At 32.8% G+C, this 21,576-nt stretch overlaps 2 protein-coding genes across 4 annotated transcripts; one reads left to right on the top strand and one right to left on the bottom strand.

Moving 5' to 3' along the window:
• The first annotated feature begins 76 nt into the window (after nt 1-76).
• On the top strand, nt 77-3,987 carry LOC149741791 (uncharacterized). 2 transcript variants are annotated; one of them, XM_089876919.1, is made up of 10 exons: nt 77-792; nt 1,160-1,209; nt 1,453-1,510; nt 1,565-1,738; nt 1,854-2,052; nt 2,198-2,370; nt 2,513-2,624; nt 2,921-3,084; nt 3,317-3,503; nt 3,687-3,987. In XM_089876919.1, the coding sequence occupies exons 1-10, from the start codon at nt 544-546 to the stop codon at nt 3,743-3,745; spliced, it is 1,425 nt and encodes a 474-aa protein (XP_089733045.1). In that variant the 5' UTR covers nt 77-543; the 3' UTR covers nt 3,746-3,987. The 2 variants fall into 2 exon arrangements, with proteins under 2 accessions (XP_089733045.1, XP_089733054.1); XM_089876928.1 differs by lacking the exon at nt 3,317-3,503.
• On the bottom strand, nt 2,197-19,980 carry LOC149741790 (growth factor receptor-bound protein 14-like). 2 transcript variants are annotated; one of them, XM_089876842.1, is made up of 17 exons: nt 19,044-19,974; nt 17,770-17,873; nt 17,187-17,282; nt 14,782-14,908; nt 14,468-14,585; nt 12,911-12,955; nt 12,673-12,838; nt 12,413-12,534; nt 10,251-10,469; nt 9,395-9,508; nt 9,056-9,151; nt 8,514-8,603; nt 8,008-8,146; nt 7,024-7,086; nt 6,155-6,242; nt 5,236-5,329; nt 2,197-4,637 (listed from the first exon to the last, which is right to left on the bottom strand). In XM_089876842.1, exons 2-17 carry the CDS (start codon nt 17,816-17,818, stop codon nt 4,488-4,490), a joined length of 1,776 nt encoding a protein of 591 aa, XP_089732968.1. In that variant the 5' UTR covers nt 17,819-17,873; nt 19,044-19,974; the 3' UTR covers nt 2,197-4,487. The 2 variants fall into 2 exon arrangements, with proteins under 2 accessions (XP_089732968.1, XP_089732977.1); XM_089876851.1 differs by lacking the exon at nt 12,911-12,955 and having other exon boundaries at nt 19,044-19,980.
• Nucleotides 19,981-21,576: the final 1,596 nt, after the last annotated feature.

Genomic DNA, 21,576 nt, shown 5'->3' with positions numbered 1-21,576 from the left:
GCGTTTGGAGGAAACGCAGGAAATTGCGTCATCGTTAGCCCGAGTTAAAATCACGCATACAGCATCTGTTGATTAGCCTCCGTGCGAAGCAAACGTACTGTTGTTTTTGGTAAAAAATATTTTCTTAAACTGAGATGTCACGGTAAACTGATGTGAGTGTTATAACATATTTACATTTGCATGAATAGCTTAGTGGAGGTTAAATTAATTAGGATAACGAAGTGGAGGGAATTAGCAACAAAACGATAGTCGTAAAAAGTCATGATAATAGTAAAAACTACTTGAGGAAATAAGTAAAATGAAAAGTACCGAATTAATTATAAAATTAAACAAATCAAGATGAGTTTGTAAGAAAGGTGTGCACAAAAATACGACCCGTAGAATTAAGGAGCTGGCTTTTTGGATTGACAAATACTATTACACATTCGCAAAAGTTACTGTAGACTGTTTTGTATTTAACCTAACCATAAGAACCATTTATGTAGAATAAATGAAGTAGAACCATGTTAACAGAATACTTGATTAATAGTAATAGATTTAACCATGCGTAACAATAGTTATCAGGGCGAAGAGCTTCAAGATTTGGTGCATGATTCAAACAGCGCATCACCCAAACCTAAAGTTCATTTTATGCGAAATCAGTCTGGAAGTGCCCCGATTTTAATAGAAACAGATTTACTTGATGATAGCAGTCAACGAAAGAGCTCAACACCAATTCACGTGATTGCACCAAAGTCTGTGCGCAAAAATTTTGAAAGCAACTGGACAGAAGAAGAAATTCTTCAAGTTCAGGTTTTTTTGACTGGCTTGGTATTTAACAGCTATTCTGTATTTTTGTAATACATAAATGTAAAACCCTTTAAGCATTGTTTATCATAAAGTTGTTTAAAAACATCAGAAATTTTAAATCCAAGAAAATATTTATGGGTCCCAAAGTGAAGGGGTCCAAATTAAAAAGCAAACCATAACTTATTATTTTTAACACATGGCATAATAATTTGCTTTAAATATTTTTTGAAGTTAAAAATGTCAAATCTTGGTTTAGTTGCGAAGTAGGATTAAAATTTATAAATAGATTCATTAAACATGGGTTTGGGTCAAAAACAAAAAGTATCTATGATGATGATCTGCGTAAACCACAATTTTAAACTTTGTTCAGACTTTGCTACCAGAAGAACCACAGCCAGGAATAATTCCTTTACAATTAAGGTTGGTGCTTTGTACATTAAAATTCACTTTATACGCTTTGTGTCATGGGTTGCCAATTAAAAACATCATTGTAATAAAAGTTCAAATATTTGGTTGGTAGGACTGCTATTTGGTTTTTAACCACTGTACACGTTTTATGTTGACATCATCGTTTTTGAACTTAACGGAAGTTATTATCATGTCCTGTCTGCTTCTGGGCATAGTCCAGTACATTTCATAAAATGTTAAACTGTATGGTTGCAGGACACAACAGACACAGAGCGGCTTACCTGTACTTAACAATTCTACAAAAGAGAATCAAGTATGTTGTATACTTGTCACTTTATTATTGGTTTATATATATATTTTGTTTCAGGGAGGAAGTAACAGACTGGCTTCTCAATTAAATGGTGGTCGTCCTTCTGTGACATCACAGTTATCTTCAACAAGTAGTGTCATCAGTAGAAACCAAGGTGCGATGGGAGGATCTGAATCTAAAGCATCCCCACGATCTGTGCATCCCAGGAATATAATGAGTGTAGATCCACAGGTGGGTTAAGGGGTGTACTAACTTAAGTACAACGTTTTAAACAGTAAATTATTCAACAGAGTGTAAAATACACATTTAAAATTTGAAGTTTAAAACTAAACTTTTTTTAATATAGGACGTATTAGATCGTAGGAAGGTGGTGTCAGAAACGGATGTTACCGGCAACTGTCGACCATGGTCAGATCATGTATATTATAAACTGTTTCTTGACCCAGAAGGACGAAATGCAAATTTAATGGTTCTCAAATGTGAGATCACTTATGTTGATGTCTTCACAGATGAAGAACACTCCTTGTATAAATGCAGATTTATTGGTAACCTATGTTTTACAGATTGTTACTGGTAAACTCTTAACCAACTGATAAAAAGTAATTGTTTTTGTTTAAATGTTAGTTCGAGACAATCTACGTGTAATTGTTAATTTGTTAATATTTATATATTTTTTAAATATATTAACAGGTGGTAAAGCAGATGGAGTTTCTCAACTATTTGTTTTTGACCTCATGAAGGCAAAATGGGAAGAAAAAATTCCAAGGTCACAAGCTATTGAGTTGAATGTTGATATCGTGATGAGTTCGTCACCAATCCACCAGTGCAGTGAAACACTTCTTAACCTTGTGCAGCTGGAAAAAGTATCCATTTATATTTTATTTTATCTGGAATTTATAAACATACTTTTATTATATTGTCACTAATATGCAGAAAAATAAGACTGGAACCGAATAACATTCATTACATAAAAGAAATTACAATGTAAATATTTAATTGTTTCAGACCTTTCTAAAACATCGTAATTTTGATGGACAACTAAATGTAACAATTCGATTTGCTCATAGTTATGGTTGGGATGTGAAAGATGATGTCATAAGAGAACGTGTGCATACTGGTAAAAATACTGAAATAGAATTTTAATTAATCCATGACAGCCTGATATACACATTCCGTTTCTATTTTGCTGCAGGTTTGCATTTGTAAAATTTTTGCATTCATAAGTTGTAGCATATTACTGTGTTTGGTCAATCATCAAAAGCAAACAGGAACAAATCTATATTTTGGATAACTTGGGTGAAACATGTATGAATGTTGCCTGTCATCAAAGTTATATTATTCACATTTTTTAATCAATCATATATATTTCTAAATCACAATAATTTTAACCATAAATATTTGTATAATGCGCAGGTCTTCGGAATTTATTTAAAGAAGGGGTTAACCTGGAAATAATGAGTGCAGATATTATACTTGATGAACTTAGGGTGGATGACATACTTACAACTGATGATGGACTTGTTAAACATTTAATTTCAAAACGGCATGCATGGACTACCCCACCACACAAACAGATGGTATATAACACTCTCGATTTATTGCATGTAATGTTTCAGTTTTCTTCAATCATCTTAATTTCATATTCAAGTTTGAACCACAAATCATTTGATCACATGTCAATTTTTTAAACTGAAGCAAAACCTACTTTGAGCTAATATGCAGAGTGAATTTCTAAAGCATTTCACCCTAGAGCTGGATCAAAAAATTTAATTCTATTTTCTGGTTGTAATATAAGTTATTTTTGGTCAGAAAATCCTTAAATCAAATGGGGAGGGTTCTTCACTGAGCAATTCAAAACATTTTGACTATGACTCTGACTTTAGTTCCGCTTCTGAAGAAGATTTTGAGTATCTATCTGAAGATGATATGTACCATGTTTTCTTACTGGACAATCTTGATCAGATTTTAGCCAATCAGTACCGGAGTAAACCACCAGGTTGGGATCCAAGAATTCGCTCAAATAAACTTGATGCAGAAATTTCACTCTCAAATTATGTTTTTACTTTTATTTTCATTTTAGTTGGATATGATTAAGCATGATGCTCATAATCAAATTTGTTGTATGTTCCTGGAATTTATTCCTTTATTTTCACACGGTTTAAATATAGTCTTCCTACAGTTACACGAAGTATCACACGAGGAGGGAACAAGCAGCAATCAAAAAGGCAAACATGTTAGTGACGGAACATTTTCTTCCATGACTGATGCATATCATGTCTATCTTCACACCTCACTGTGGAATATCATTCAGGACACAAAGAGAATTCAAAATATATTTGAGGAAACGCTTGATGACTTGTAAATCATAAATATTTTTGTGATTGTAAATAGGACCCAAAACTTCCTTTTTGTATACTGTATCTTTTTGTTAATACTTCTTGAATATATGGTTGTATACAAATAAATGGTACTATAATGTAGGTTTGAATATTTTAGAGTCCATGCATTTAGTGAAATAAAAAACCTAATTGTGCATTAAAATTACCATCTTGTTGTGTTGTATTCGCTAGACTGGCAAGCTTTTATTCAAAAAAATAACAAAACACTCATCGAACTTTAAATCACAATTTAAATTGGTTTCAACACATTAGGAAAAGTGAAAGGCTCTGAATAAAAGTTACAATTATAAAATCACTACTGTTGACAGAAGGAAAACAGTGGATTGCTTGTACTGAATAAATAAGGCAGTATTTCATTTATAAATGACTCGCAAAATACAACACCAATAATAAAACAAAAATAGCACCGCACTTATACCCATAAAGTGATTGGAAAGTCTGTAAATCAAATAATAATGTTCAAAAAATTGATATGTTTAATACTTGATCTCAAGGTATAACGAATAAAGTAAAAAGAGACTTATAATGAATATCCTGATGCAAAAGTTCCTGAGCATCTGTTGCATACAAGTTTTAAGCACCTATGACATTTGACTATGTGAACACTCATGAAGTAGCAAACATGGAAGTGACCCTTTGTTTAATCGGTGAAAATCAACCAACTGGATCATATCCACAAAGCGAGTCTCGCCGTTGTCAGCAGTGTAAAAGTTTTGTCCGTTTCGCTCAATCTTTTAAATTATACAATTATTTAGAGGAAAAATTTATTAAACCATTGTCGCAGTTGTGTACATCTACTTCACCATGGAACATCCTTACATATACTTTTAATTTAATAAATATCTAGATTTAATAAAAATGACACATATTACAGGTTAAGCAAACTACTAACCATTAATATATTGTAAATCTTGTTACTTCTATAAATTCTTTAATAAAATAAAAATATACTGCAAACTTTGTGTAAAATAGAAAATAGTATTCCCTGTTTCTGTTATTACTGTATGGTTTGCCAAAACTTATGCAGATACATTTCATGTACCAGTGGTGGTTGTTCATAAATTTAAATGTGTATTAGTGAGAATTAATATGTGCATAAATTGCCACCATTTAACAAATTAAATGAGCAAGACAGCAAGTTGTTGACGATATTTGTGTAACACAGATATAATGTAGCTTATTTGTTCATGATAAATGTAAGTTACTTTATACAGGTTGGTAAAAGAAAGAGAATATTTTATATTAAGCTCCCACTGTATGGGAGTTAAGCAACACACAAACCATCACCAACATTAATACATAAATAACTGCTTATATTTAAATATGTACCTGTGTAATGGGTATGTGTCTAGATTTTTGGTTGTGGCACAAAGTAACAACGATACCACCAGGAATTGTGTGACTGTCACGTACCAGAAAAAGTCTAAAATAACAAACAAAACAAGCTGTTGAAAATAATCTTGACAGATGGATAAAATGTGAAACAAGCATAAGACCTTAAGACTAAACCTAACCCACTGGAATCGAATAACACAAATTTGCGTTCTGGATCAGGTGTTCACGAAAATGTTCAAAAGTTCACTTATAGTTGGTAGAAACTCTCACAGTTTATCTTATTTGAAAGAGAAAAAAAATTATCCATTAATAAATTAATAAAAACATTTGAACAAGGGCATCACAGCATTAACAAATTTTAGTGAACTTGGTTTGAAAAAAATAATGTATTTTTAAGGAATACGGTTCCTATTACACCCAAAAACTAAGGTTTTTCATTCTGTCAAAAGTGATTTTATTTGATCTCCATGTTTGCCCTGGGACTTTCCCATTAAAGTTAACTAAAAATGCGGTTTTGGTTCTTGTGTTTGTCCAACTTGTTTTTGCTGCTACATGTTGTTTTTATGATTATATTGTGATTTCTATTCATAAAGTGGTTTTCAGTAAGTTTTGTCAAAATTTTTTTTAGCAAAAATTAACTTTTAACACATGACATCACCTGGTATAAAGACGTCATAAATTCAAAAAATCGCTTAAGTAACTCTGCATGATTTAACTTTGCAAGATTCTTTAGATATATTTTGAGGATGTCATCAAAAAAGTCAAAATAAACTTTTATATCAATTTTTTTTCGAAGAACAAATGTCATATAGATTGTTTTTGCTAGCACAAACACCTGTGTTACTACACATCACTATGTGACAGTTGGTCAAAAACAGAAAAGTAGTTAAAATATAAGCAGAACATCACTCACCCGTCAACATTTCCATTCCTATGTAATTCCTCTGTTGCTTCTTCTCTTGTTATTTTCCCATAGAACCATGTTTGTGTTTGATGAATAGCTGCATATTTCTAACTTTAACAACTTTAACAAACTGGCTAGGTAGATAAGTAATAATAGATATTCATTTTTTTTGTATGTCTAACCATGTAATACGGTGGTTCCCAAAGTATGGGTCGCAACCCAAACATGGGTCGCACAGGGTTTAAAAATGGGTTGCGACAAGATGATTCAAATCTATTAAAACGTTTTTTTTCTTTTCAAACGTTCGGGTTAGGTTTGCGCAGTATTTTAGCCTTATATTTACCATGTTTTTTTTAGCCAGGTAGACTGTTTATTACGAAATAGTAGGCATTCATACAAGGATTAATTGCATCATAAAAGCGATTGTTTGACCTGGCAATTAATTACAACATAATAGCAATTCACACGTCGATTATTTGGCTCATAATAGGGATCGACACGTGATCATTGGGCATGTATGAGGTTTAAAACAGGCTTGAATGTTAAAGAGGCACATGCATCGTATTTTAACCTTTACGTGCGTCGTATTTTAGCATTTTTCAATAATACATTGAAAGATCCACACAAACAGTTGAAGATTTTAAAAACTCGGGCGTTCATGTCGAAAAATAGCATGTTTTCGCACATTTTCAAAGTTAAGCCTGACTTTTTCGCAAAAAAATTAGACAGCAGGTATCAGTGAGGCCTATTGAACATTTTGAACCCAAAATTTCAGGTGGCCACCAGTTAAAGGTTTACCCATGGTTCGTGAGATGTTCATAAAACTCTGATTTGGGTCGCGCTAAAAAAACTTAGGGAACCACTGACGTAATACAAACCTCGCGCAAAGAATGCAACTTGCTTGGTCGGTGCAGAACTTCCAACAATGTTTCGATCGGAGGCTAAAAAAAAAATTTAATATTGTTGGCAAGCATGTAAAAAACAAAAAAATAGGTCGATACATGTTCCCATTTATTTATTCAAGCAGTGTTATAAATCAAAAAGACATGTGCTTTAAAGCCGATTATAGCGTATCGTGGCGAACTGTCGATACTATGAGTTTCCGGCACCAGTGTTCCGTTTTAAATTAACATTAAAACTCTGTAATTTTAAAATTTGTGAATAAATTGCAAATTGCTGAAGTCATGTTGAAATTACTAAATTTGCAGTTTTTAGCATTTTGTTTATACTTTTACTTTCTTCTACCCCACGCATAGCATTATTGAACTATGTAAAACATTTCGGCGATCACCAAACACAGTTTAAAGCAATCTGGATCTTTGTACTGGCAACGAATTCCCATACTCTTAATAATCGGGAATTTAGTAGTGCTTAAAAATTGTCTGTTTTATATCCGTAATACACGGATCTAGGTCTATATCCACATGCTTACACAAGTCAAAGTAATGGTATGCATTGTTCACATAATACAGTAAATTATATTCATTATTACAGCATATTTTAATACCATAAGTAATGTTATGACATAGCTAGATGTGTTATACCACAATTCCAATGACCAAATACATGCTCAATTTATAAGAATATAAAGTTGTTGTATCGGAGCTGCACATTACGCGACCGATGAACTAAATAATTTCCACATTAAAAAGCGACATTAAAAATAGGCACTTCTTACACATGACAAGCATCTTCAAAAAACATCATATAAACTATTGCGGTATCGATGCCAGGCATAAAATAAATCTTGTCCCAATCTACTTTCAAAATACAGAGCTTTACCTCAATGAAGGTGACCTGAATAGCGCATCACAATATTGGTTGAAAGTAAATCAAAATTGTTCAATAAACATTGAACTCACCTTGTCCAGTGATGGTTCGATTGATTAATCGACGTCGCCATGATGATTGTTGTTCCAACTCCAACATTGCAACTTCTTTTGGATCATGAATTACTCTTCCCGTTTCACCACGGAAATCCATCGCAGCAAAGTCGTGCCTCTGTGATGTCACACAAGAAGCTTTTTATAAACTGAAGGTTACATGGTCAGTATTAATTAATACCAACTACTAAGGGTGTCCTAAATAAACTTTTGTTAACGAAGTATATAATCAACAGTCAACACACCAAATTCCCGTATAAACCAAACCTCAGTAAGTTTTTGATAAGAAAACAACATTAACCAGCATCACTCGCCACTTTTACTTAAAACAGTGCCGACCAATGTCAATTAATATTACAAGAATTTAAATAAATTGGAAAATTTAAAAAAACTACCGCCTGGATAATGTTTTGGTTAGCAAACTAAAATCAGTAATTCTTTTTCAGTATATTAATCTAAGAAAAGTAATTGATATTTCGTCTTACATTAATTGTTCGATCACTTGAACTTCGAACAAGATTAGATTGAGATTGTCTTCGTGCACTCAGGTAAGATTCATAAAACCGACTTCCATTCTGTTAAGGCAATCCATTTTATGATCAAAAAATGAAAATATGGCATGATTTTTACTTGATTGCCACATACATTATTAGATACATGCAGTGGTGCACGAAGGCGTCTTTTTTTAAACAAAAAATAATAAATGTTTTTTTTAAATAAAAATTTTTTGTTTGTAGTTATGATTTCTTTGATCATAATTGGTAAATGTTTTAGAAAGGGTATGACATGAATGTTACTCGGTGCCTGACTGTCAGCTAACTGTCATTATTTTTTTACCTCATTTTTTATGGCTGCACCATCGGACAAATGTCAAATTATATATTACAAGCTCATTTTTAACATGAGGAAAAAAAGAATAAAGATCAGCGGAAATGTAACAAAAAACAACCTCATTTCACGAGCATGTAAATTGGTGCACAACAAAAAGTCGCATGTAAAAACAGTATTAGTAAAAAATTAAATTTACCATAGTAAGTCTTAGTCCGCTTATCCATGCTGACATGGTGTGGGTTGATTCAACACAAAACCATCTAATGATTGATCCATTCTTAAACTTGCGAGGCTAAAAACATTATAAAAAGAATTATTATCATTATGTGATAAAAGTGTTTATTTTCAATTTAAAAATTAATATAAAATTTATTGCTACCAACAGGAAAGGAACTTCCATGAACAAAATAAAGGTATTCCATTAATAAAGTAATACGTATACATAATAATTCATCTCTCTGTTACTAACTACCAGAGCATTGTCAGTAAAATTTAAAGAAAAACTAATTTCAATAAATGAAGATTGTTTACGTACCTTGAGACAGAAGCAATGTGGATAAGGAGCACTACTGGTGGGTTTTTTATTGTTAATGGGAAACCACACTTGAGCAGAATGTACTTCAGCAATAGATACCAAGTGCTGTGGTTCCTAAGGATCAATTAGCGATCATAAAAATTAGGAATAGACAATTCAGAATAATTAGGTGTTCTACAATATCCTGGAATACCTTTTTTTTGAATAAAGATTTCCGAATCTTTTTTACTCCTTATTTAGAAGACAACATTAATTTTACAAACATAATTCAGTTTATTGACACTATAATAGAAACCTAGGTGGAACATTATAATTTTTGTGTCGGTGATAAAAAGTTGCCAGATGTTTCCCATTTGGCGTTTTCGCAATTCGTTACACATTAATATCGGCGACCCATCTTTTTTCAGCTGGAACAGACACTACCAATCCCTGCACTACAATGATGCGAAATCATCCAGTGCGAAACGTATAGCAAACTCAAAACATTTTATTTATAATGCCTACAAATACAATGATCAACTCACAATCCTTGTTTATAATTTTTTTAATGTATTTTAAGTAATGGCGTATGACATTAAATTAAATATCGAATCTCGTAATTAGATTCGGAACTCACAATTTTGATATTCTGTATTGAATCCCTATTTGAGATAATAAAAAAATGAAAATATGTATAAAATGCTATTGTTAATATTCTTTGAACATACCTTTTCTTAACAAATTTCCGCTAATTGATAACTATTTAGGCATTCTTTAATTGAATATTATTCCAATTAGACCAGATTATTGAAAAAGTGTTTCATTGTATTTTAAGAAAATTATTTTTTAACAATATGGTAATTAATATTAAACAAACCTTGCTTGTGGTTTTGTTACTGTAATAAAGGCCTGAATTCCGCAGAACACAATAAAGTTTCTTCCATGTTCTGTGACCAACCTCTCGTACATGCAACCAACCACATAACTCAAGTGCAGTTTTAGTTAATATGTGTTGCATCTGTAATCTACGAACTGTGCTTGGACACTCTTCTGATGAATTGCCAGGAAAAGTAAGCATTCCATTTGGAAGACAAAGCTGTAAAATAAATTCGCAATTAAATGAGATATGTCTCATATTTAAAAAGAAATAAAGTCTAATATTTAAAAAGAGGTTGACCAATATATCGGTTTACCAATATTATTGGCCGGTATTTACGTTCTACTGATAATCGATATCAGCAAAAAAACGCCGACATTACAGCGATATATAAATAGTTAGTGGGAAGCGACGTGCAACCTACTTGACCTCGTAGTTTAGCCATCACGTGTGTTGTAGTTTAACCTTTACATGCGTCGTTGGTTAACCTTCACATGCTTCGTAGTTAAGCCTTCACGTGTGTGCTAGTTTAGCCTTCATGTGTGTCGTAGTTTGACCTTTACGCTCAACGTAATTTAACAGCCTGTGGGACATAGTTTAGCCTTTACGTGCGTCGTAGTTTAACCATCCAGTGCATCTTGTTTATATGTCGTAGTTTAATTTTTTACGGAGGTCTAGTTTAATGTCCGCGTGTGTCGTAGTTTAGCGTTCATGTGCGTCCTAGTTTCGTACAAAACAAAAGCAATACCTATGATGTTACCTACTAAGAAACATGCAAACCAACTCATTTTTCTCTATTAAAACCTGCAATATCTTGGATAGTTGAATACAGTTATTAATTTTGAATAATACTGATCATTTTATACATTTCGCTATAGTGACAACTGACTAATATCCGTAAAAGCAAACAATATCGGTATCGGTGAAAACAATTGATATCAGTCAGTCTTTAATATTTAATATTCTGGCCCAATTAATTATTCCAACAGCAACATGTACATTTTGATGAGGGCAGGCCAGTACACTGGATTTATCCTGGGATATTGGGGTGGTATGGCCTCCTCATAATAAATTTATCTTCCGTCCTCGCTATTATGCGAATGTCATGAAAACAGCGCATTTGGGTTGTAAGCCAATATACAATCTGATTGGAGGTCGGAGAATTATCCTGGGATATTGGGGTGGTATGGCCTCCTCATAATAAATTTATCTTCCGTCCTCGCTATTATGCGAATGTCATGAAAACAGCGCATTTGGGTTGTAAGCCAATATACAATCTGATTGGAGGTCGGAGAATTATCCTGGGATATTGGGGTGGTATGGCCTCCTCATAATAAATTTATCTTCCGTCCTCGCTATTATGCGGATGTCATGAAAACAGCGCATTTGGGTTGTAAGCCAATATACAATCTGATTGGAGGTCGGAGAATTGATTAAACATGTGTACATGGAGACAACGTTGCAATCTTTATCTATATTATCCACTCGCTAATCAAATGATTAATAGCTTTTTTCTTCTACAGACTGACTAAAAAATAAACATGTTAACCACTATTATAAAGCAAATAAACCGACGTGTGAATTGCTATTAGGTCACGATTAATTGATAGGTTGAACAATTGCTATTATGATGCAATGAATTCATGTGTGAATGCCTACTATTTCATAACTAACATTTCAATGGCAAAGAAAACAATGTAAATATAAAGCAGTGCTACTTCTGGAATATGTTTATGTTGTTTATTACCGCCCAAAAAATACGAGTTTGCGCCAATAGCCTACGTTATGTGACTTCATATTCAACGCACAGATCTGCTTCATATATCCACAAAATTCAGCATATCGGCACACCTGCTTCAACCAATGGTCGTGAAGTAACATCACCGTAAACGTAAAACATTTAATTTGCAATATCCTGGATTGCTAATAATAAACGCAAGCGGTATTATGACCTGAATATCTAATGTGTGAAGGGCCACTATGTGAATCAGATTTTTGTGCGGTGTTTAATTTTAAGAAAGTGTTCTGTATGAGTTTATACAATTTTCAACAAATATGGAACAATTCTCTTTAATGAGATCATTAGCGCTTGGAAGAGCCTGAAGTAAAGCTTGGCAAACATAGGCTTTTACTACTAAAGCACAACCCTACTAATAACTCACATCAGGGCTAAGCAATATAGTGTACTTGGATGGAGTCTTATTCAAACAAAATCTTGAAATACTATCAGATTCTTGGTTTTTCCAGATTTCATCAATAATTTCATAATCTTCAACGTATCTCTCTAAGATCAAAGATTGAATATTTAAAGTGAAAGAAAATTTATATCAAACAATCATTATTTAGCATTTTATTTTGTCCATTTGGTTGTAGTAATTAAAGTGCAAATAGCATGCAAAAGCAAAAAGATATCATCATTTACCTATCATTGAGTCACTATTCTGTTCTATAATAGACCAGGATGATAAATCAATTTTGCGCTTTAGTTTTGTAAGCAAAGTGTGGATCAACAGAGCAGCAGTGGAGGAATGAGGCAAATCAACTTCCTTCCATGATGAGATATCTGTGACCCACACGCTCCAAATCATCTGGAATAATTTGGATGGTAATTATACAACTATAAATGTACACAATGGTAAAAATGTATGAGGTTTAAAAACCTGTTTTGTGTTGATTCTTTGAGCCTTGCAAGAAATTCGATCAACCTAGAGTAATGTTATTGATTATCCTTACATGTAAAGCAAAAGATTAAATGTAATAAAGAGACATATACCGGTTCGCATTTAAGTTTTTGTTGACTACCTATCATAAAGAATGGAATCGTAACGAATGATAGCACAACCCATTAATCGAATACAACTCATTAACAACGTTTAGTTATATTATTAACCCTTTAACCACCATTGGCGACTCAAGTCGCCAGACACCTAACGCTACTTAGATTGTTGTTGGATGGTTATTTCTCGTTACTTGGGCGCAATTTCAGTCTTATTTGATAGAGGAAGAAATTTTGATTTTAGCAATAGTAAAATACATCAATGCATTTGAAAATGTTGTGTAATGTATTATCAAAGTTTTAAACAGTTTTAGCAAATTAAGCCATTTACCCACAGTCTTGTTCCCATGTTATGCTGTTATCTTCTTTTCGGGCCAATATAGAGTTGCCATAGGGAAATACCCGAATCCCCATATTTACAAAAAAACACACCAGGTGGTCTTTTATTTCTAAACTCAAGCTAAATGACCATACACGTTCTAAAATTCTTGATAAAACTAGAAACAATTTTTCGTTTAAAGTTTAAGGTTAGGAAATGACAAAAATATTTGAAGGGTTGTGATGAGTCGTAATCGGTTGGGTGGCAGTTAGATTTACCATATTTTAATGAATCTTCCATTGGGATAGCTCCCTTTGCACGAAAAACTAGTATATCAGGAGTAAGGACAAGCAAAGTTATGGGCCTCACATTGTTAAAAAAGGGTTTCACAAGTATGTTTTAGAAAAACACTCGGCATGCTGTAGTATATTATATATTTTTTTTTCTCAGCCCCACCAAGCGTGTTTTAGTACAATAATTTTTTTGCCTTAAATACGCATTGCAAGTCATCAAAAAATTAAAAATATGAAGTTGTAGACAATTTCATATTCCACAGACTTCCTATAGCATGTTTTGATTAACTGCTATAGTGGTTGCAAAAACTAATTAAGTGAGACCTAGTCAAAAATTAAAACTTGTGAAAAAATAGGGCAGCACCTTAAGGGTTGACATGAGATACAGGGTATTTTTATGTGACGGGTTTCCGTCACCAGTCTTCAGTTTCAAATCAACAAAATTTAGTGGAGATTTAAGATTGTCTCTGTTTTATATGCCACAATAGTAATACCGATCTATAATTCGGAACAAACACTTTGAAATATTGATGCAAATTTTTTATCCAATATTTTAGTTACAATCTCTGTTATACCACAATCAGATACAGCTGTTTTTCGGCACAATTTCTAATGTCTCTTGCCCAGATAAATGCTGGATTTTAGGAATATAAAGTTGTTGGTTGTGTCAGAATTGATTATGTTATGCAGCGAATTAATAAATCATTAATTCATGCGCCGGCCCGACAGTTTTTAAAAGTCCGAACGATGCCTGCTAATTGAAAAACATTACACTGCTTAACAAAAGTGAACAAAATTTAGTTTTTAGTATCATGTTGAACATACTAACTTTTCTATGGGAGTGTATGTTCGAGTTTGTTGTTGAATTGTTGGGGACGGAATGTGGAGGACGAACAGGGCCATGAGTTGGAGATAAGGCAAGATCAGAGTGTGAACCAAATAACTTTCTAAAAATGTGTGAGAAACTGAGAATTATTAAATGTGGAATTTAAACTTAAACATTAAACTACATCTTCATGTTATAGCCTAACCAATAAAAAGCTTTAAACTTGAATTATAGATCTTAGTCTTTTCTTTGACTTGGTAAACAAATTGAAAGTATTCTAACTCAATACATTATACTAATATTATTAATAAAATTACCTTCTAGATAATATTGCTACCGGCAGAGACTTAAGGAAATGTTTGTCAAAAAAACTTGATTTGCTTGAATGATGATTTTCATCTTCACTTGGAATGGATTCACTGCTCTCATGTAAGATTGCTGCATCTACAATATATTATATCAGAATTGTTTAAATGTACGGCCACAAATAGATCCAGAATATCAAAGAGTTTGAGCAACCATGGTACTGAACTACATAGGCTAAGTTATTCCTATTACTATTAGTGACTACAGAATAATGCATTGGCATTGAGAATGACCATGACAACGCCTAGTGGAAAAACGTCTAGAGTATTACGACAAGTTCGGGCTCTATTTTATCTGCATCAGGTAAAAAATGCGAAATAGTAAGGTGGTATTTTTTAATGCTCGCTAAATCATAGTAAAGCTGATGAATTTTTTTAGTTTGCGTGCGCGAACGATTAAACTAGTTTCATAGCTTCATAAAACAACCTTGAATATTTCGTACGGTTTGATTTTGTTTCATAAAACTGGTTTTAGTTTTGTAAAAAAACACTGATATATAGGCATGAAAAAATAGGCAGGGGTCAATATGACTTTATTTTGAGATAAAAACAACAAAAAAATATCGGTTTAACGTTATATAAATGAAGTTTACATGGCAAAGAAACTAGCACAGCATGTTAAACTCGGTAGGTTAGTTACAAGTTGCAGAATACTGCTATTGTAAATATATTTCAATTTAGAGTCCCATCTTCCCCCCCATTGTAGTTTTGCATGTTTTCATTGCCAAACTTTAAAAGATTTGCTTTTAATTTTGTAATTTATACCTCAGGGGGTTTTTACTGATATAATAAAAAGATAATATTTTGAAAATATATTCGAAATTTGGTCATTTGCACTTGGTGATAATTTATAAGAAGTAGCTTGTGCCAAAAACAGAGTAGTAATGCCTAATTTGTAGGAAAAATAAAAACTTTATCAATAGTTATTATCAATTTTCTGTTATTACAAGTTCACATTTGTATTATACTATACATTTGTATTATACAATATTTATCCATTTATGTTCGAACATTACCCATTGTCGTTCAAACAATACCAATTGTTATGCAATAATATAATGTATAGGTAACATGTTAAAAACTATAGCAGTAGGTCAAAAAAAGAATGTTTAGACCTAATTTTCATAGCGTACAGTATTATTTCGTGTTATTTACGTATATTCCTATTTATACATAGACTTAATAATCAAAATTAACAACGATTTCAAACTGTCCCATCTTATCCTGTGTGTTTTCGAATTTGTAAAATTTCACTTGTTGTGCAGATCGCTAAATAACTCCTTGTGTGTTTTATTATATTTTATTAAATTGTTGTCAATTAATAAAGGAATATGATGGTACTAATTCTTGGTATTACCTAAAAATCGACATCTATTTTGATTTTGGAAATATTTGGCAATATGTGCTTAAGTGTTCTATTTTCCCCCATTGTACTATATCATTATTGGGTACTATGAATATCGTACAATCGACGTTATTAACGAACAGCAAACAAATTAGTGAATGCTTGATTTGCCAGTTTTAAAACAGACGATATTAATAAGGGATCGTCCGGAACCCATTCACAGGGTAGGACATCAGTTTTGGTTGACGTTAATAGTCGCCGTTATTATTAATGCTGCCATGGGAAGTATAGCATAATCATGCGCAAGTGTTGAAAACTCGCGTGTAACCCTTTTTCTTGTGTATATCGTAAATGAATAACGTTATTATAAACGTTGCCTCTTTTCCGATTTTTTTTCTAAATGCAGCACGGCAATGTTTTTTATTGTGATTGTAAACATGTGGTGGAAATAAAACATCAAGTTGCACCTGTTTATTTGGGTGATTAACTTAGTATGGCGCTTTCTGAACAGCTTTTAACAGCAAACTCTATATATTTAGTGCACAGGCACCCATACTCCCGTACTAGACTGTGCCTTTGTATATAGTCAATTCTACACTTATAACAGTAGCTAAGTGCAGAACACATCAGGGCTGTAAATAGGCGCATTTTATATTTAAAACTTTTAATAAGCAGATGGTGCGCTATTAACAGAGAAAAGGCAAGTGTTTCTTTATTGACTATCGGGAGTGGGCGCAGGTATTATTAAGTGAGAAAAAGCAAGTGTGTTTTACTAATTTGGGCGCCTTATGGCACGCAATATGGGCGACGACCAGTCATTTTTTTACTATTTCTGCCCCTGCACATTTTACATCCGAATTTTCAATACAAGTAACCACTCACTCTCCGGATTTATAACTTCTATAATCCTAAAAGAGGGTATGACCTAAAACTGCGATAGTTGAACAAAAGTCTGTGCATTACAAATTTCTCAAACGTAAGTCATTACTAATATTAGTTTAACAATACTCACCACCTGCTCCTGATGAACTACTAAGATCTGTTTGAGAGGATTCATCATTTACATTATCAATTTGTTGAATCAAAGATTCCAAGTCAACATCATCTTCTGCAAACAAGAGCATAGCTCTAATAAATGGGCATGTATATTTTAAGCAAAAAAACAAAATTATCTAATATGTACTTTAACAGATTTACTTTAGCAAATTTAAAATAAAAAAATAATATATTAAGTATGGTTTACTGGTGAAGGATCTTTTTAGAAGTAACAATTTTGAAACCATTCACCAATTATTTGGGAACTATAGACCTGACAATTTATTAACATATTTATGAATTGTACAATAATAAATGAGGGTGCTGAGTGCTGACATCTAGGCAAAGCGTTTTGTTATGTTAAAACAAATTGACAATGAACAAGCCTAAATACCCATCCCAAAAATGCACATCACTCACTTCAATGGAACAGAATGTACATTTTACAAATACTTTAGCAGTCAATTATACAAGAACAACACCACACAGGGAAAGATTAAAAGCAGACATGGTTCCGCACGAATTAATCTCGTACGTCAATTGCTGAAATTTGATCATACCTTTGTTTAAACTTTCATTAAGTTCCGTGTGCTCGAAACAGCTTTCCATTCTACAGTTTCAGAAATTCTTATTGAGCTACACATAACAATTCATTTTTCCAAGTCTTTTTAAAAAAAAGTTGTTTTATTAAATACTTTTGAACATACAATATGATATTTCAGCCTTTCAGGATATGGCCTATATAATACAAGTTGAATATTATGCCTTTAGGAGTCTTTAATTAAATACATAATACTTGGCTTTTGTTTACTTAAACAGCAAATAATTATTGCATATTCACATACATGAATTTCAAATACAAGCAGCATCTACCTAAACAAGATTTTACCAATTTATACTACAAAAGCAGTGGCGCAACAAGCCCGCTTAAAAATGGACTGTCAATAATTATGTCTAGGCAAATTCTACTTTATGTGGTGAACTGAAACTAAACAGGATTATAGAAATACCTGTTTTTTAATGTAAACGTCACTGTCTGGATTCTTTTAAACTCATGGATTTTTTAAATGACAAGTGTACATACATATATATATATATATATATATATACATCCTATTTATAACAAAATCTATCTTCTTGTGTCTGTAAAAATGAACTCTTTGTTTTCCTAATTTTGTAATTATTGACGACATAAACTTGTGCGCTATTTTCAACGCATCGGTGGGCATGACAAAACCCTGACATTCCTTAAAAAACCTAAATTCGCTTTCAGTGTTGCAAATTTATTTTTACAATTTTAGATTTCTTTTGGTGATTGCAAATAAGTAAGTGTTTTTGCAATTATTAGTATTACACAGCCCTGAATTTCGTGATTGTACATTATAATAATGAAATCAGGACTGCGTAATATTTTTAATTCCAAAAAATGTTTACTAATGCACAATCACCAAAGAGTTCATAATAAGTGAAAAAAGACTGGCAACATTAACAGCGTATTCAGGCTTTTTATGGCTGAGTCGTGCACGCATCGGTTACACTGTGCGAACTTGGCCTATAGCTAAAATGACAGAATGGTTTGTGGGAAGTTTCTTTAATTTAGGGAAAAAGTGCATTATCCCAAAACCCGCGATATTAATGTGGACACATACCGATATTGCTTTAAGGACCAGTGCCGATACCATTTTTATGATTTTTTTACCCCTGACATTATTTTAAGCCAGCAAACGAAATAGGTTTAAATACAGGTAAGCCAATTTTATTCGGTGCAAATATAGGAGCGAGTAGTGACGATATCCTTAAATTGGCACCAACACAAATTGTAATATAATATTACCATGTATATATCTTTCTGGCGAGCTTGGACATAGGCCAAAATAGTTGATCGTTAGTAATATGCACCAGGAAAACCAGAGTTTCTAAATCCCTGTTGCAAGATATTAGTTTTACCTATAAAATATAACAGTAGACCTTTACCAATTACGCTGTTAGTTTTCATGAGAAGTCACAACATTTGCATTGCTTACTGAGTGTTTAATGTATTCTATCGTATGCGTCTTATTATATTTTCTAAGCTCGTGGTTGGAAAGGGGGCACATTTCTCCCCATTGTTAAATTGTGAAACGTCCTAATGGATATTTATGTTCCAATGGGACATTTCGCGTAACAATTGACCAAAAAACATTCCAATCCGAGCAAAGTAAATATTAAAAGCAACGTGTTTGTGCATGTTAATGCATTTAGGACTGCACGCGTGTTTGCCGAAAGGAGGCGGTCATGACATTGAAACAGTCACCCTGGTTGCGTCACTATACAAAGAAAATAAAGATATGCGACAAGCATAGGCGTCTAACTTTTGAAAAGTCAAGGTACCTATAAGTGTTGAAAGATAAAAATGTATGCCTGCGAAAGCATGAACATTTTTTTCTCGACACATTACACCTATAAACAAAATCATACAAAACACGTAGTTCACAGTAAAATACTGCTGTTTAAGACCACACAAGACAAATTGTTTTATGAATTGCAAGATGTAGCTTTTATGCAAACAAAATTATTTAAAATTGTCGCTTGTAGACCTATACGAGTATTATATTAAAATGCCAATAAGTTTGACAGTTAATCCCGTTTAATAACAAGATCAGCCAAATTTGCCCTATAGTGCAGGTCCTCAAGTCAATAATGACATCACCCACATAGAATAGATAGCAAATTACAAACAAATGAAAAATAACAGAATGATATATTGACTTGTCTTATTATCTTTTAGCTGTTTAACTTTTTTTAGAACCAGACTCTTACGACATTTATCAATAAAATGATACAATTATGATATTTCTTATAAATTCGTAAAAGTCTGGTTCTAAAAAAGTTACGTTAGAAAGCTATGTGTTTTGTATTGTACTCACGCTACTCTCGTTTTTCTTCTTATATAAAAAAGGGCAAGCTAAAACGACGCAACATTATACTGACATAGTCATAAATGCGAGTTTGTAAATTAATCTAAATACGCGACAAACGTTTAGTATGGCGTTTTTTTCCCTGTCACGGTAACTAACTGGTAATGCTCACTGCGACAAGTGCTTAGAGTAGGACGTATGTGCGGCGCAACAGATAAAAACCTATGAGTGGAAACTTCTTCCCAATGCGTTACCGCCAACGTCGGTCGCCGCCACACATCAACTGCGTGTATTTGTCTTTTGGCTCAAATCTCTTTGCGCAGCGCATGCGCAGGAAGTTTTTGTTATCCGCATGAACATAGGAATTGTGATGTGTTTTTTTAGAAACAACTAGTTTTAAAATAATAACCCGACGTCAGGTCGGTCCCGACATCAGGTCGAGTAGTACGCGCGACAGCTCAAAATAGGGATACACTCTTTTTTTCTATTCACGTGACCGCCAACTCCGTCCCTACTTCGCTTAAAATTGGTCTCATTCCAAAACATATAGGCGCACAGTGGTTTTAGGAGGTTTTATCTGTTTATTTCATAAACTACACCAACTGTTCGAGTTTGTTAGTTGTTTTGTAGGTTGAATGAATGAATGTAAGGTACTTTATCTTCGCGTTGCCGGAAAACGACAGTCGTTATCAAACGGGTTAAACACCTCGTGCCAGCTTACAAGTTACCCCATGTAGGCTATGTTACTTTGTGGGTGATTACTTTTTTTGGACTTTTTCATTTCTCTATGTATGGCTAATAATTTGGCACAATTGGTATTGTTTGAACGACAATGGGTAATGTTCGAACATGAATGGATAAATATTGTATCCTACAAATGTATATGAACTTGTATTAACAGAAAATTGACTATAACCATAGATAAAGTTGTTATTTTTGCTACAAATTAGGTATTACTACTCTGTTTTTGCCACAAGCCCCTTCTTATAAATTAACACCAAGTGCAAATGACCAAATTTCAAATATATTTTCAAAATATTATAGTACAATGGGGGGGAGATGGGACACTTATGCACATATTACCAAATATTTCCAAAATCAAAATAGATGACGGTTTTTGGGTAATATCACGAATTAGTACTATTATTCCTTTATTAATTGACACCAATTTATTAAAATATAATAAAACACACGAGGAGTTATTTAGGGATCCGCACAACAGGCAAAATTTTACAAAAATAAAAACTTTATCAATAGTTATAATCGATTTTCTGTTATTAAAAGTTCATATACACTTGTTGGATACAATATTTATTCGTTTATGTTCGAACATTTCCCATTGTCGTTCAAACAATACCAATTGTTATGCAATAATATAATGTATAGGTAACATGTTAAAAACTATAGCAGTAGGGACAGAAAAAGAATGTTTAGACTTAATTTTCAAAGCGTACAGTATTATTTCGTGTT

This window comes from Ciona robusta, chromosome 1 (genome assembly GCF_009617815.1).
Source record: "Ciona robusta chromosome 1, ASM961781v2".
NCBI classification, from domain to species: domain Eukaryota; kingdom Metazoa; phylum Chordata; class Ascidiacea; order Phlebobranchia; family Cionidae; genus Ciona; species Ciona robusta.
The sequence above is the reverse complement of the archived record's forward strand: the minus strand, read 5'-3'. Positions and strand labels throughout refer to the sequence as shown.